The sequence below is a fragment of the Daktulosphaira vitifoliae genome, unplaced genomic scaffold (assembly GCF_025091365.1).
Source record: "Daktulosphaira vitifoliae isolate Bord-2020 unplaced genomic scaffold, ASM2509136v1 Scaffold_5, whole genome shotgun sequence".
Lineage (NCBI taxonomy): Eukaryota > Metazoa > Arthropoda > Insecta > Hemiptera > Phylloxeridae > Daktulosphaira > Daktulosphaira vitifoliae.
Genome location: NW_026099576.1, coordinates 2,012,702 through 2,029,499, shown reverse-complemented (window position 1 = coordinate 2,029,499; position 16,798 = coordinate 2,012,702). Strand labels below are relative to the sequence as shown.

Below are 16,798 nucleotides of genomic sequence, written 5' to 3'. Positions count from 1 at the left end.
AAAAAAAAAAAAAAAACACATCTTAGTAAAACCAATATCTTCTCAGCTTCGCATCGAAGCTAAAAAAAAATCATAAAATTAATACCTTTTCAACTTCGCATCGAACTTAATGTCGTAAAATAATAGCACAATAATATAATATTGCATTCTAAAAATGGCGGCACTGTAATAAGATTTTACTTATTACGATTCGCTATTCAAAATTTTATAGCAGACTTCGTTACATGATTTCATTTAATCTGTGTTTTTTTTTTTGGCAACACTGTAAAACTGACTTTTACCGTGGTCTTAATATTCAATCTTTGTTAATCTTTTATTTTATAGATTACCATGTTCTAAACAGTATAGTTAACCACAACCATTAACTTTGTAGAAAATTTAAGATTACGATTAACATAATAGGGAATTATCTCATCTAGCGATTGTCAGGCCTCATTTTCAAGAAACTATTTAGTTGCTGTCTAAGTGGAATTTTTGTTTGTTTACGAGTGCGGTTTTATTTTGTAAAGTGATTCTAGTATTTTTCTGTTTCTTTGTATAATTATTTTAATAGGACATCCAGATAAGATTATTAAAATTATTTTAAAAACTAATAGTGTTTTTTTCTTGAAAAATAACATGATGAATGGAGGTTTAAGTTGTGTAAGTTTGTATTTTTTATTATTTAGGTGACATTCAAAGTTCACCAATCTATGGAAAATAAAAAAAAAATAATTGAATAAAATTCTCTATATGATGCAATTTGAGTTGCGTTAAATTGTTCTTAAAATAAAACTTTTTGGTATACATCTCATTTATATATCACTTACTTAAGTATTAAATAAACTTAATTTATTAATTTCATAATTTGCATTATTTATATATTATGTTATTCTAGTGATAATGCATATTTTATTTCTTATAATGCACATTAATAAATTGTTAAAATAATAAATAAAGACATCAACACGAATAGACATAAAAAGTTTACTAGAAATCATGTGAAAAAAGAGATTATAACCTGTGACTTGTAGCGTCATAAAGACAAACTTACCATTAGGTTACTGTACACCTATAGTTATGATTCAGATACACTTTTGTATAAGTTGATAAAATGATGTGTCACTGAGGGAAACATGGTAAATCATTCATATTTGATCAACATAATGAATGTTATTTGTTTTTACAGATAAAATTCATATTTTTTATGAATTTAAATGATAAATGTGCAATTTACATTATTAACAGTAATATTATCATTTCTATGAATTCATGATGAATTGGCATACTGAATTGTATTAAAAAAACACATTTTTATAAAACTGAAAAGAAAATATTTTTTGAAAAATTAATGAAATTTTACTTTCTACCTATTAAGGCTTAGCTTATATTTGGCCTAGCTAAACATTATAAGTCAAAGCCTAATACAAGCTAAGATTTATTACCTGCACTTACCTTATTAATAAATAGAAATTTTATAAAATGCTTTAAATCTAATTGTTTTTATAATATTCTGTTATACACAGTAATTCTTTTTATATTAGCAACTTAATTTCTCTTAAAATAATTATGTTGAGAAAATTATTTTTTGGTATTTTTTAGTTTCATTTATTTTTTGATACGTCAACTATTAATTGTTTTTTTAATTTATACCTTAAGGGTGGGAACTTTATTTTTTTTAATGACACCATACATATTTAATTTTCTTACCAAATAAAAAACAATCTGATTAAAAAAATAACTGGTTGATAATAATTTTTGTAATAGTACTTCGGATATTATTAATATTTTGAAATATTATAGAAAAAGTGTTATGATTAAAAAAAAATTAACATAACCTGCACCTCACCTCCACCCTATAATTTAAAATAATTATAGCTTTCAATACAATGAGTCATAATTTGTTATCAACCAGTCATTTTTAAATAAAACAGTTCAAATAAAAAAACGTGTAAACTCTAATATTGAATATAACAATAATTTGGATTATATGAAGTGGAATATATAAGAGGTACACTTATTTATATGTTCTCTTATAATAGACCTCAATTACGCCACTGAAGCAATGACTTACATTATACACATTTTATATTTTCTGAAATTAAAATGGTATAGGTACTATGAGCCCACTTTCCTCCAATATATATAACTTTAATATAATTGGCAAACTCATCAATCTACTAGTTGATAGTACTAGTTTTCCATTAAAATATCGAATGTTTCAATTAAATCTTGTAGTTTTATGAAAGACAATTCCATCAATTCTAATAAATTAATACTTATGCTTGGTTTATTGTAGTTGATTGAAGTATTGCTTTCTTAGTTCTCGATGGATAATTTGTCACTATATTGATTGTCCAAAATAAAACAAACATCTTACTACTTTGGTTTCATTAAAAGAGTTTCTCAATACATTAATATTAGCGTAGTCAAAATCACTTGCTGCATATTGTGGATTTAAGTTACCTTTAAATGCAACTCGGCAATTTTTAATTCATGATAGATTATATTGTAAGTATGTTCAATTCTACAAACTGCCAAAATATATACTAATGTTAATACCATAAATTGTGTACAGTTGCATTAACTGTCTGAATAAAATTCTAAAAATTCCATCATAAATTTTGGTACTGCTTTATGCAAGTAATCTAATTTCTTTTTCTGCAAAATTATTATATATTCAAAATCATTATTTCCACTATCGTACAATACAAATGACTCAGTTCACATTTTTTACTTTAGTAGATGTAATCTGTAAAATCATTCATCTTATTAAACATTTTTTCAATTAAAAATTTTAAATAATTTTATGAAAATCTAATAAAGTAGACGATACATTTGGAAAACATAACACTTTTTATTTTGTCGTTTCGTGTTTATTCACTTTCACTGCTTTTTTCAGTGAAAGTATTCGTTACACTGAATTCAATTAAACAATTTTTCAAATTGAAGTCATGAAAATTTTATTAACTTTAAAATAAGTTTAATATAAATTTTGTATCTTAAAAAATGATATTGTGATTGATATTTGTAGAGAGATCTGTAGTTTTTACATGTTAAATATATGGGAAAACTCAAATTGTATTTGAAAAGTCTCAAAAGAAATCGAAGGAAAATTTTAATTCAGAAAATAATGCTTTATGCCTCATAACATAATCTTGAAGGATGGGATTTATTTATGATAAAACACAAATGAATCTCTAATTGAAATTCTTCTTCTTTTTCCCTCGCCTTAATCCCAAATATTTCTTTGATTTTCACACCTCTAGCCTTTGATTAATTTTCTTATATTAACACTATATCGTCAGCAAACACCATGCAATACGGCACCTCTTCTTATATTTCACTAGTAATTTCATTTATCACTATAGAAAATAAGTAAAAGCTTAAAGCAGAACCTTGGTGCACTCCTACTTTTACCCTGACACCTTCTGTTACTCCTCCTATGCTTTTTACCATGGTACAAGTACCATAATACATATCTTCTATTATATTAATGTACCTTTACGGAACTCCTTTTCTCATTAATGCCCACTTTAAAACCTCTCTCGGTACTCTATCATACGCTTTCTCCAAATCTATAAATACCATACACAAATTTTTCTTCTTTTCCCTAAACTTTACTATTAGTTGCCTTGCACAAAATAATGTCTCCATGGTTGACTTACCAGTCATAAAATTATACAGGTTTTGAGATACCAATGTCTCATTTCTTATTCTCTTATCTATTGCCTTTTTCCAAATATTTATACTATGACACATAAGCTTTATGCTTATAAAATTTCCACACTCCTGTATGTCTCCTTTACCTGTAAATATTGGTATCACAATACTATTTCTACAATCATTTGGGATTTTCCCTTCTAATAAGATTTTATTTAAAAGATCTTTCAACTACCTTATGTCAACACCATCTAATATTTTCCATACTACTACTGGCACTTCCTCTGGTCCTACTGCTTCAAATTTTCAAATAATAAATTCTTATTAAAAAAATTTTTATCTTACAGTCACAACAATCTGTTACTACTATATTGTCAACTGCTGATTCCAATTGTCAATCCGCTATACCTGCTACAATCATGACTAATGGTACAGAAAGTGAATCCTTATCAAAAATAACAAAGCTTGAAGGTATTTAAATTATATTGAAATATTAATTTTTACGCAATTATTTATTTAATTTTTTTAGCAATTTAACTAAAATAGAACATATTTATAAAAAAAATTTTTAATTAAATGTGTTTATAGCAAAAAAGTTTTTTTAAATAATTTTATGTTTAATCTTAATTAATTGTTTTAAAACAATTTAGTATTACAAATTATTAAAGCAAAATTTGTAATAAAACTAATAATAATAATTTTAGCTTCGATGCGAAGCGAAGAAGGTATTAATTTTACTATGATGTGTTTTTTTTTTTTTTTTTTTGTCTGTTACCACTTTTTCTCAGCTCTCACCGAACCGATTTCTTTCAATGATACGTCAAAAGATCACAAATCGTATCTAGTCGAAGACATTACCCTCAAAAATTGAAAAAAATTCTCTCGTTCCCCGCAAATGGGGGAAATATCCAAAAAAATTACAAATTTAAAAATCGCTAATTTTCGAAATTTTTTCACTTTTTTTTTTTAAACCTTCCATAACTTTTTGAAAAATCAACAAATCAACATAATTTTTTTTTATACTAAAGCCTTAGATATTTATCTTTCATTTGATGTCATTTTTTTGAAAATCTATCACTTAACCTTCTAATTGGGGGGATTTAAAATAGCAACTTTTTTACAAAAATTCAACTTATTTTTTGAAAATGTTCCGGAAATACTGCGTCCTTCAAACATATATCAAATTAAAGCTTTTTTTATGTACTATAAAATGAAAAAAAAAATTTGTCTCTACTCCTTTTCTTCTACATTTAAACGGCTGCCGTAGTTAAAAAAACACTATTTTTGTGTTAAAATTTTCGATTTTCGATTTTAAATTTTCAACTTAAAAATGCTATAACTTTTTGAAAAATGTATATATCAGCACAAATTTTTTTTTTCTAAATACATTATAAGTACATCTTTCATTTGACATACTTTTTATTAAAATTGGACAATTTCCCCTTATATAGGGGGCGTCCAAAACTTGAAATATTGAAAAAAACATAGATCTTTTTCAACTGAACTTTTGAAAATGTTCCGGAAATACTGCGTCCTTTAAACATACATCAAATCAAAGGTTATGTTATATACTATCAAATGAAAAAAAAAAATATGTCCCGACATCTTATCTTCTATGAGCAAATGGCTGTCGAAAATTAAAAAAAAATGTAATGTTTGCGATAAAAATCACCTTTTATCGGGATGTTTTTTGTACTTAAAACTGCCATAACTTTTTCAAAAATGAACAAATAAAAATAATATTTTTTTGTATTGAAACCTTAGATATTTCCCTTTCATTTGATATANTTTTTCAAAAATGAACAAACAAAAATAATATTTTTTTGTATTGAAACCTTAGATATTTCTCTTTCATTTGATATAATTTTTTTTGAAAATCTAACACTTATTCTGCTCACTGGGGGGATTTAAAATAGTAAAAATTTTTACAAAATACAACTTTTTCAACTTAATTTTTGAAAATGTTCCGGAAATACTGTGTCCTTTAAACATATATCAAATTAAAGCTTATTTTATGTACTATAAAATGAAAAAAAAAATTTGTCCCGACGACCTATCTTCTATGTGCAAATGGCTACCATATTCAAAAATATGCTATTTTAACAAATTTTTTTTTTTTTAATTAAACACTATCTACAGATTTGCATCGAAGCGTTTTTTATGATAGTGATTTTAATCACTGTCAGATATCATCTATACTGGACCCAACTATACCACGACCCCACTGTGCTGTTTTTTTAATTATTATGTAAAATTTTAAGAGTTTAGATATAGAAGTTCAGTTAGTTATAAAAAGTATGCAATAAAATTAAAGTGTTCAGTATCTTAAGGTGACAAAGTCAAGTGATCAATAACTAGTTAAATAGTTAACTATAGTTTTACTAATACTAATACTTAATATTGTTTTTAAATTATTTAAATTGTTATTAAAATAACCTGATCATTTTAGGATAAAATTATATAGTTTTTAAAAGCATTTTTTAAATTTGTCATATTTATTATAGAATATATGGTAGGTTTAATAAAAATTAGTTGTAGAAACTTATAAATAAACAAAATAAATGTTATAAAAAATGTATAGTAGATTATTATGGGTTCAGTTCATAATTCAATAGAGATTCTTAAAATATCTATTACTATGTTAAGCCTACATAATTACTTAAAATTTATACTTACTCAACGTACTAAATTACTATCTTGATATACCTTTTTAAACTCATTCAAAAATAAGAATAATACTTAAATGTATCCTTTTTAAATACTTATAGATTTTATAACTATGTAAAAATAATAATTTAATATGTGCACTTGTGAACTAGTAAATTAATAATGTAGACTTAGTAGCAGTAATCTATTAAATATTAATAATTTTATATTAAAAATGTCTGAAATGTCTAATAAGACATTAAATAATTTAACTAATTACATTAAAAATAAGTAAAAAATTATGAACAGTTTGTTTATTATTATTATTCAAATTAATGTTCGGAATATTATACATACATAAGTCTGTGTGTAGATTTTCTTTTATGTCTTTTTTTTTTTTATGCTATGCCTTAATTTTTTTTCAATGCTCAAAGAAATGACCTTTGGAAAATTTGGGACTGATCCGTTTTGATTAACCTGTGCCCCTAGACTAATAAGTTAAGTTGAAGAAGAAAGTTTAATAGAAATAACTGATCTATGTCTTACAACCTTTTTTTTGCTTAACTTAGAATTATGAAAGTAAAACTCAAGTAAAAGAAAATTTACAAGAAATTGAAAAAAAAATAGCTTTAATTTTATTTTTCTCAATAAATAACCCACAAAAACACTACTTACAGTAAAAAACATGTAAAAGTCTTAAAAATATGTTACAACTGATTTTGTTTATTTCTATTTTATTCTTTGGAAAACTTTTATACTTTAAAAAAAAAAATTAAAAGTCAACTTTTTATGCCAAATACTATAATTATACTAGATAGATTTATTATTTTATGGCCAATTAATAAATTATTAATTATAAATCTAAATAAATTTATTGTATAAAGCACAACTCTGAATATTTCTTTGGTTATTAATCTATACAACTTTTTAATAGAATTTATATCATGGTGATGCAACTGCCAAAGTTGCTGTAAACCATGATTCAACATGAACTAGTATCAAAAACAAATCACGTAAACCTTGTGTTTCTCTGTTAGTGATAAATTAAGTTCATATCAAATGTAAAAGGTTGGTTATAGTGTATCCAACATTCAATATGTTAATTTTATGTAATTTATCACTACAGCTAAAGTTTTTAATCAATTCAATTCTACCTACATTCAAATGTAGGGTAGACAAACGGTTAATTGGAAAAAAGCAATTTTAAGAACAAAATTGTTTGTAATTTTTTTTTTTCTATCATATTATAAATAAACCGTTTGTCTGTTACAACTTTTCAAAGTTAAGTGATTTTATGCCAAATTTATATTGTTATTTAACTATTTTAACAGAAGTCATTATTTTTCTTTGCTATCATAAAAATCAGATTAAAATATACATTGGCAATAAACCATGATAAATAATGTATAGGCTGTCATAATAAATAAAAAAACTACATTTTATTTAAGTTAAAAATAGTATTTTAAAATTATAAAAAATTTAAATGAAAACAACTACAATTTTCAGTATAAAAAATTTATATAAGTGATTTGTATATCGAAACCTACTAAGTTATTTATAAAATAGAAATAATTTTGTAGATATTTTTTTGGTCGTATCATGTTACATATTTATCTTGATTTATCAATTATGAAGTATTTATTGTGTTCATTCCTTATACCTCATAAGGGTGTTAACTTTATTGTTTTAGTGGTAACTTTTGTATTTAGCTAGCTTATAAAATAGAAAATTATCTAATTAAGAAAATCACTGTTCAATAATAACTTTTGTCTCAATATTCTTGAAGTTAATAACATTTTAAAATTTAGGCTAGAGATGTGACATGGATATGACTATTTTTATCATTAGACATTTCATGGGCACCTCTCTTGCTTGGATATAAAAATGTTAATATTTTTCAAAGTATTGGTTCAAAAATTATTATTGACATGTCATTTTCTATTTTAAAATACTGCAACTAATTTCATAATAAATTCAGATACGTAGCTAAAGAGAAGTCTGGTTGGGTAAGACCCACATTCAAATTTAAATTTAATTGTTTTTATTAAAACATAAATGTAGGCATTGATAATGTTGAAAAATATCTAATTCATAAGATCAATGAAGATATATTTTTAAAATTTAAAACTTTTAAGTTTAAATTCAAAAACTCTTTGAAACTTTTTGAAAAAAATATCTGAAGAATGAAGGAGAATTCTCCTAAAAATATTTATTGGAAACCAATACATAGACTAATAGTTGTTACCTCCCAAATAAGATGTTTTTGGCTACGTGCTTGGATATGTTTATTTAAATATATGTACTGTGTTTATATAGTACAAAACATGTATTGAAACAAGGAAGTACACTTATTTTATAAATTTCATACATAATATAATTATTTATTTTTAACTTTAAATTTCATACTATTTACTCTACATAGTGTAGAAAAATCAATTAAATATGCCCTGTGTAAAAATTATTTCAAAAATTTCGATTTTTAGGAACTAATTCATTCAATGTATTTAGTTTTAAACTTCTCTTATTTATAGTAATTGTAGGTAAACTTTCTATAAATATATTCAAAGAAAACTTTTTTTTGGATCAATTGATTTCAGTTTTGGAGGTAACTATCAAAATGTTGGTCCATTGTATAGGCCTGTGGTTGTTAGAAAGAGTTGTAAGTATAAACCACTAAATTAGGAGATATAAAACACTTAAATACTTTGTATTTTATTTTGGTTTGTTTTTGTTTTTGTCGTGTTCTTCTGTGTTGTCTCCAGACCAATATCCCTCTACTAGCAAGTACAGCACCTGAGCAAGTCAGGCCTACTACCCATCATGGTTGTCTCTCCAATGGAAAAACAATGTTTGCTCATTTATATGGTGTAATTAAATTTCATATATATAACCAAGAAGATTTTTTTCTTCTGATATTATTTATGTATAGGTATTATATTTTAATTCAAAAACTTTGTTTTTAATGGAATACAAAGTTTTATTAAATAATTTAATTAGTTTATGTAACAGTCTAAATTATATTTTTAAATGTAAGTTAAATAAATCGAGAATTAAGTGTAAATTTTTGTTGTATTCAATTTGAGTAAAAAAAAAAAAAAAAAGCTATTATATTTTCAATCTGTTACATTAGCTCTAATGATATATATTATTAATTTTTTTTATTTAATTACAGATAATTTACCCATTTTTATGAAATATTGTTTTTTTTATTGTTGTTAAACCTTGAACATTTGACAATATGATATAATTTATTAATATTGAATTATTTACTTTCAGTCAATGGAGTTTCAGCGTTTACTACTGCACCTTATGATTTCAATCAAGTTGGAACACTTATTTCAGGTAATTATTTTTGAATATTTTAAGACAAATTATAAGTCAAAAAATCAAAATTTCCTTAAATATTATTTTGGAAAATATATAAATGTTTTACAACTCTTATCCAATTTCTTTAGGTAGAGCTTTTCTAGTTATATCACTGATTTTTTTTAATAATGAGGAAAAAAAATTATCTACAAATCCGAGAGCGTTCTAGATGACAATGGTGGTTCATTAGCTTAGAAAAATAAATAAATTGATTGTTCTCAAAAAAGAAAAACTCATTTTTATTAATACAAATAACCTGCTAGATATTCTTTAAAATGTATCAATATTCTATTAAGTTGACATAAATAATATGACTATAATTGTAAAAGTAATAGTTTGAAAGTATAAATATGTGAGCTAATAATTTCTTTACATACAAGAAAATCTGCATGAATATGCAGATTATTGTTGTTAACAGGGATTGTCAATAACATCCTATAAAAGCCTTGTTGAGAGTATTTGAAATGATTCTAAAAGTTAGTAAAATCATTAAAAAATTTGTTTATAATCTAGATATAGTGATTTTTGAACTTTCCGTATTTTACTTTATCATTATCTGTACCCCAATAACAAAAATAGCAATAAGAATAATATTTTTTTACAAGGCTATCCTAACAATTGGAATTCTTAAATTTTAATAATGGAAGACTAAATTTTACTCATTGATAAGTTTTTTTAGAGTATCTATTTTAGTTATGTTAAAAAAATTGTGTTATTAGACCACATTTTATTTTTACCAGAGGCTCCTGAAATTCAATTTTTTAGCTGTGTTTATTGTTATCAACTTATTGTAAGCTTTTGAAAGAAAAATTCACATGATAAATTTTAAATAATGTAACAATTGTACAAACTTTAAACAGTAACTGTTTCAATTATAATTATTGATGGTTTAAATTTTTTTAAAGATGTAACATTTTTTTATGAATGTGTTAAAACTTTCATGGATGTCTTGTTGCTTGAAGTGCTTGAGGATATATCCTCAAGCACTTCAAGCAAATATTTTTTTATGTTTTTTATAAAACAATGATTAATTATATCTATATTACACTTCTATATATATATTAAAAAAATAATTATTAGTTACTATAGATATTTAATTTTAATAATTTTAGTATATAAAGCATAAGATTGTGTTAGTTAACTACTCAAATCGCTTTAATTAAAATAAAAATGTGAAAATTAATGTAAAAAGCACCTCAAGATATTATGAAAATAATAAAAATTGTCTACTTGAAAATTTTTCTCAAATTATTTTAATATTATAGGACCTGGTTCAAGACTTGGAATATTAGGTGCACTAGCTGCACCATTAATTAAGTTAAATAGTGAACAAACTGAAGCTGTAGCTAAAGCAAAAAAATATGCCATGGAACAAAGTATTAAGATGGTACTCATGAAACAGACTCTTGCCCATCAGCAACAACAAGCAAAATCATTTCATCGACATCAAGCTTTAATACTAATGTGCAGGTAAAATTAAAATATCTTGCTAAATTTTTATTACCTTAAAAAGAAACAGAATGATGGATTCTAAAATAAGATATTGGTTGAGACTATTATCAAACAGATAATATGTTTCCCAATCCATGATCTATTATTAGCTGATAAGATCTGACTGTTTCTGTTAATTATGGTGTTCAAGTGTTTATATAATTATTTTGGACATTGTCAGTCACTTAAAACTTATATGATTAGGACAAAAATTCATACAACTAGAATATTTCATTTGTATTATATGTATTATATTACCAACAAATTGTTTTTAGCTTTGATGCGAAGCTGAGAAGGTATTGATTTTACTATGATGTGTTTTTTTTTCTGTTATCATTTTTTCTCAGATCTCACCGAACCGATTTCTTTCAACGATATGTTAAAAGATTACAAATTGTATCTAGTCGAAGACATTACACACAAAAATTGAAAAAATTTCCCTCTTTTCCCGTAAATGGGGGAAATCTCAAAAAAAAAATACAAATTTAAAAATCGCTAATTTTCGAAATTTTTTCAATTTTTTTTACTTAAAATTGCCATAACTTTTTCAAAAATGAACAAATCAATTTAATTTTTTTTTTATAGATACTTGATGTCTACCTATCATTTGGTATATTTTTTTTATAAATTTGACCCTTTACCTACCCACAGGGGGGATTTAAAATGACAACTTTTTCACAAAAAATTGACTTTTTAACTAAACTTTTCAAAGTGTTCCGGAAAGTTTAAAACTCTTATATATATCTTATATATAAAATTCTCGATATTATATTTTACATTTTTTACTTTAAAATGCTATAACTTTTTAAAAAATGTATGTATCAATACAATTTTTTCATGAGAAGTAGTATTTATATACATCTTTCATTCGATATACTTTTTTTTTAAATCAGAATATTTCCTTATATACGGGGAGTTCAAATCTGAAAAATGCGTATAGAAAGTACAACTTTTTCAACTTAACTTTTGAAAGTGTTCCGGAAAATCTGACACTTTTATATGTATCTTAAATTAAAGCTAATGTAATGTATTTTATTATGGAAAAAAAAAATTTCGGACTTTATTTTGTCTTCACCGTGAAAATGGCTACAGAATGTTATTTTTGTGTGAAAATTCTAGATTTTATTTTTTATATTTTTAACTTTATAATGCTAAAACTTATTGAAAAGTGTATGGATCAACACAATTTTTTTATGAGAAATAATATTTATATCCCTTTTTCATTCGACATATTTTATCTTAATCAGGATATTAATAAGGAAATAGCAGATCATGTAGCTTTTGGAATAATCCACCATTTTTTTTAAATTGAACTCTATCTTAAGCTTTGCATCAAAGCGTTTTTTATGATAGTGATTTTAATCACTGTCAGATATCATTATACTTGATCCAACTATGCTACGTTACCATTGTGCCGCAACCCCCCTGTGCTGGGTTTTTTATTTACAAAAATACACTATTTTTAAAAAATTTCAAATAAAATGAGTGTTCTGAAGACATCACTGTTCTACTTCTATTAGTATTAATTAATATTTATTTGTAAAATTTGATGGGTAGAAGATTATAAGGGGGTATGGAGGTGGATACTAGCGAAGTCAAATGGAAAAGGATTAGGATAGATTTCTCATTGGCGTATCCTTTTTGGCATTTTCATACAATTTTCTCAAAAATGCTAACATTCTGAAAACATTTATTATAGATTAATTGCAAAGTTCAGTATTATTTCTTATTAAAAATAAAATTATTTATTTAATAGTTTATTATAACTATAAGCACATTTGAAATAAAATTTTGGGGTGCTAAATTAACTTTCCTTCATTATTTTTAACAAAATATATAATATTCTAAGTTTGGAGTTCTATTTCTTTAATTGAAGTGCGTATCTACTCCTAGATGTATAATTATAATTGAACTTAAAATATTACAATTATTTTTTAAAATATAAATTAATGTTTTATAACAGTAAAATTGATAATAGGTAGGACCACTGCATTATTTATTGTATTCTTAATTATTTTAATTATAGAGTTTACGTTGGTAGTATAAGTTTTGAACTAAAAGAAGATTCAATAAAACAAGCTTTCTCACCATTTGGGTGTATAAAATCTATAAATATGTCATGGGATCCAATTACACAAAAACATAAAGGTTTTGCTTTTGTTGAATATGAAATTCCTGAAGCTGCTCAGCTTGCCCTAGAACAAATGAATGGAGTTATGCTCGGTGGTCGAAATATTAAAGTAGTAAGTACATTTGTTCTGAAATATAATTCATAATTATTTAGTACTTTAAAAAATAAAAATTTAATTTTTATTCAGGTTGGTCGACCAAGTAACATGCCACAAGCTCAGTCAGTTATTGATGAAATTCAAGAAGAAGCTAAACAATATAATCGTATTTATGTAGCATCTATACATCCAGATTTAACTGAAGATGATATTAAAAGTGTCTTTGAAGCATTTGGTCCTATAAGAACATGTAAACTTGCCCAAGGAAGTACACCTAATAGACATAGAGGATATGGGTTTATAGAGTATGAAGGTCGTCAGGCTGCTATTGAAGCAATATCGTCAATGAACCTTTTTGATTTAGGTGGTCAATATCTAAGAGTTGGCCGTGCTATAACTCCTCCAAATGCACTTCATGTATGTTACAAATTAATGTACTTTTACTATTTCATATTTTATTTGTTTCATTATAATACAATATTATTCTGTTCTCTAATATAGGGTCCTTCTTCATCAAGTCACATGCCTACAGCTGCTGCAGTAGCAGCCGCAGCAGCCACAGCAAAAATACAAGCTATGGATGCTGTTGCTACAAATGCTGTGTTAGGTTTAAGCAAATTGAGTTCTCAACTAGGAGCTCAATCTACTGTTTTACCAGGATTGCAACAATTGCCAACAACTTTGGGTATAACTCCTACTCTACCCGCTGCTAATATACCACCCCCAGGAATAGCTATTCCTCAACAAATAAGAGCTCCAGTACCAATTATACCAGGTAATTTATAGGAGAAAATAATATAATTTTGGTATTAAACTTCTTTGTTAATAAAATAGGGTTAACCTATGTATCCATTATGGGTCACTAGTTAAATTAAAGTTGTATTAGGTAGATTTCTTAATTTAGAAAAACCTAATACTGATTATTATTCATATTTTTTTTTACTTACAAATTAAAGCTTTGACAATCATTGACTACTACATATCAAAACTATTATAGAGATATTTAACTTTTTTATTTTACATATTAAACAATTTTTTACTTTGTATCACTGTTTAGGTGAATTAAAAAAAAATTGTATGCACTATTAAAAAATTCAACACATAATTAGCATACATAATCGGTAGGAATGAGGAAAATAATGTCTAGTTATAAAAATAGCAGCACTCACTCTTTACCTAAAATTGTTAATAAATTCTGAATTTGTGATCCAAAATTTGTTAACTTATTCACCCATAATTTGCTTAATTAGATTATTATCTAATAAATAAGCTGATTATTTGGTTCCGTTGATATATATAAAATGATACCCTAATAAGGTATAAGGAATTAACATAAGAGTATTTCATGACTGATAATTTAAGAAAAACATTTCAATAAAAATAACATTAAAATATAAAATTTTCAAAAAAATATCTTTAAATATTACATCAATTTCAGTGACATTTTTCTACCTTTAAAGAACAAATATATTTTATGTTGTTACTGATTTTAAAACAAATTTGTATGTGACTTTTTTTCTATATCATTTTGGTGTCATTGATTTCATATTCTTAAAAAGAATACTATTTTATATAGGTTATTCTAAGATATTAAAATTCATTTCATCCTTAAACTTATTTAATAATAACACATCTATCTGATTTAAATTCAATAATGATAATTATTATTAATAAAAATTAATATAACAAAATTTAGTTTGAGGTCAGCCTAGTTAAAGGACACCTTTTTTAACTCTTTAAATTTTTATTGTACTGTTCTCTATTGTGTAAAAGTAATTTTTACTTGAATTTTCCTAAAATTAATCTTTGACCTTTTTTTCTGACTTATTTGAAAAATGTGTGAAATTTCTTAATATTAATTATTTTTACATTTAAGGATGTAATAATTAGGGATTATTGTAGAATTTTCATTTGAGGTCTAATTTTTCAGTTTTGGATAAAAAAAAAATTAAAAAAATCTGCAGTTAAATTACTCTCTAAATTACTACATATGCTTAAAATCCCATCAAAAGTTATATAAAGTATAATAAGTATAGTAGCAGTGGATTTTTGTTTATTCTGTATTTTGACTTACCTTGTAGATCTATCGACTGTGATACTCTTAAATTTAATATTTAATCATTAAAACAATATTTTTATTTTATATAGTGAATACTGGATTAAGTCCAGTTATGCAACATTCCATTCCTCCTCCAACAATTGTGAATCCTACACAATTAGCTGCTCCACTAGTGTCAAGTATAACAGTAGATGCACAAAAACGTGCTGATCAGCAAAAAAAACAAGAGGAATTACAAAAAAAATTACTTGAAGAGACAGAACCACAAACTCTTCAACAACAAGAAAACATGTCAATTAAAGGACAGAGTGCTAGGCATCTTGTAATGCAGAAATTAATGAGAAAAACAGAGGTAAAACATTAGATTTTTAGAAAGTCTTAAAAGGAATCATTATATAATTGGATTTTCTTTTTCTCAATTTTGCAAACATACATATTTTTTATTGTAGTTAATTAAAATAAACTAGAAAAAATTTTGTTTATTGAAATTTTTACTATGAAATTCTAACTGCAGTTAAGTATTAATGGTTATAAGACAAATTGAAGTAAGCGTTTTTTCAAAATTTTGATTCCAATATAGAAAAAAATTAATTTTATTTCAACTTAAACTTAAGTTATTATCTACAAAAACAATGTTTTCAATCTAGATTTTTAATTCTTTATTAATATTTTAGTAATTCTTAATTCCTCGATTCTAACGAGCTCTCTAATTTTCAATTTATTAAAATAGTGAAAGATAAGTGCACACATTCATAAAATACCTCATCAGATTTGCAACAAAGCTAAAATATTTGTTAAATAATAAAACTTCAATATTTTCATAGTTTTTATTTATTTATATATCTACTATATAAAAAAAGAAATAACAAATGTGAAAATCTATTGAGTTTCGATTTATTGCTACTGTTATATTGTACCTAAAGTTAACATAGTTATACTGTCACTATTTAAATACAAAAATTGTGATAAGCCACTTTAAATAATTATAAACTCTTACTTTTACTTATTACTAATATACAAGGTGATTTTTTTATCATAACCCACTCAATTACTTACAGCAGAATAATAATAATTAAAAAAAAAAATTTTTTATTATTATCTTTAGTTACACATTATTCTTGAATTATTAACTATGTAATACTTTTTAAGTTCATCCCTTATGTCTGGTAAGGGTGTCAACTTTGTTTTAGCTTCGATGCGAAGCTGAGAAGGTATTAATTTTACCATGATGTGTTTATTTTTTTTATTATTTTTTTTTTTTGTGTCTGTCACTACTTTTTCTCAGCTCTCACTGGACCGATTTCTTTTAACAATACGTCAAAAGATCACAAATTGTATCTAGTTGAAGACATTACCCTTAAAAATT

The 16,798-nt window shown here is 24.6% G+C and overlaps 1 protein-coding gene across 4 annotated transcripts in view; it reads left to right on the top strand.

Moving 5' to 3' along the window:
* The first annotated feature begins 400 nt into the window (after window positions 1-400).
* The window catches only part of LOC126908335 (poly(U)-binding-splicing factor half pint), a 23,581-nt gene continuing 7,183 nt past the window's right edge, over window positions 401-16,798 (top strand). The window contains exons 1-8 of one of the 4 annotated variants that reach the window (XM_050690310.1): window positions 401-642; window positions 3,990-4,113; window positions 9,565-9,630; window positions 10,920-11,124; window positions 13,172-13,388; window positions 13,464-13,790; window positions 13,875-14,148; window positions 15,522-15,784. In XM_050690310.1, coding sequence (XP_050546267.1) covers window positions 619-642; window positions 3,990-4,113; window positions 9,565-9,630; window positions 10,920-11,124; window positions 13,172-13,388; window positions 13,464-13,790; window positions 13,875-14,148; window positions 15,522-15,784 — 1,500 coding nt within the window. In that variant the 5' untranslated portion in view covers window positions 401-618. Of the gene's footprint in view, window positions 643-2,471; window positions 2,491-3,989; window positions 4,114-8,962; window positions 9,218-9,564; window positions 9,631-10,919; window positions 11,125-13,171; window positions 13,389-13,463; window positions 13,791-13,874; window positions 14,149-15,521; window positions 15,785-16,798 lie in introns of those variants that run through there. The other 3 variants (XM_050690311.1, XM_050690312.1, XM_050690313.1) reach the window with 3 other exon arrangements.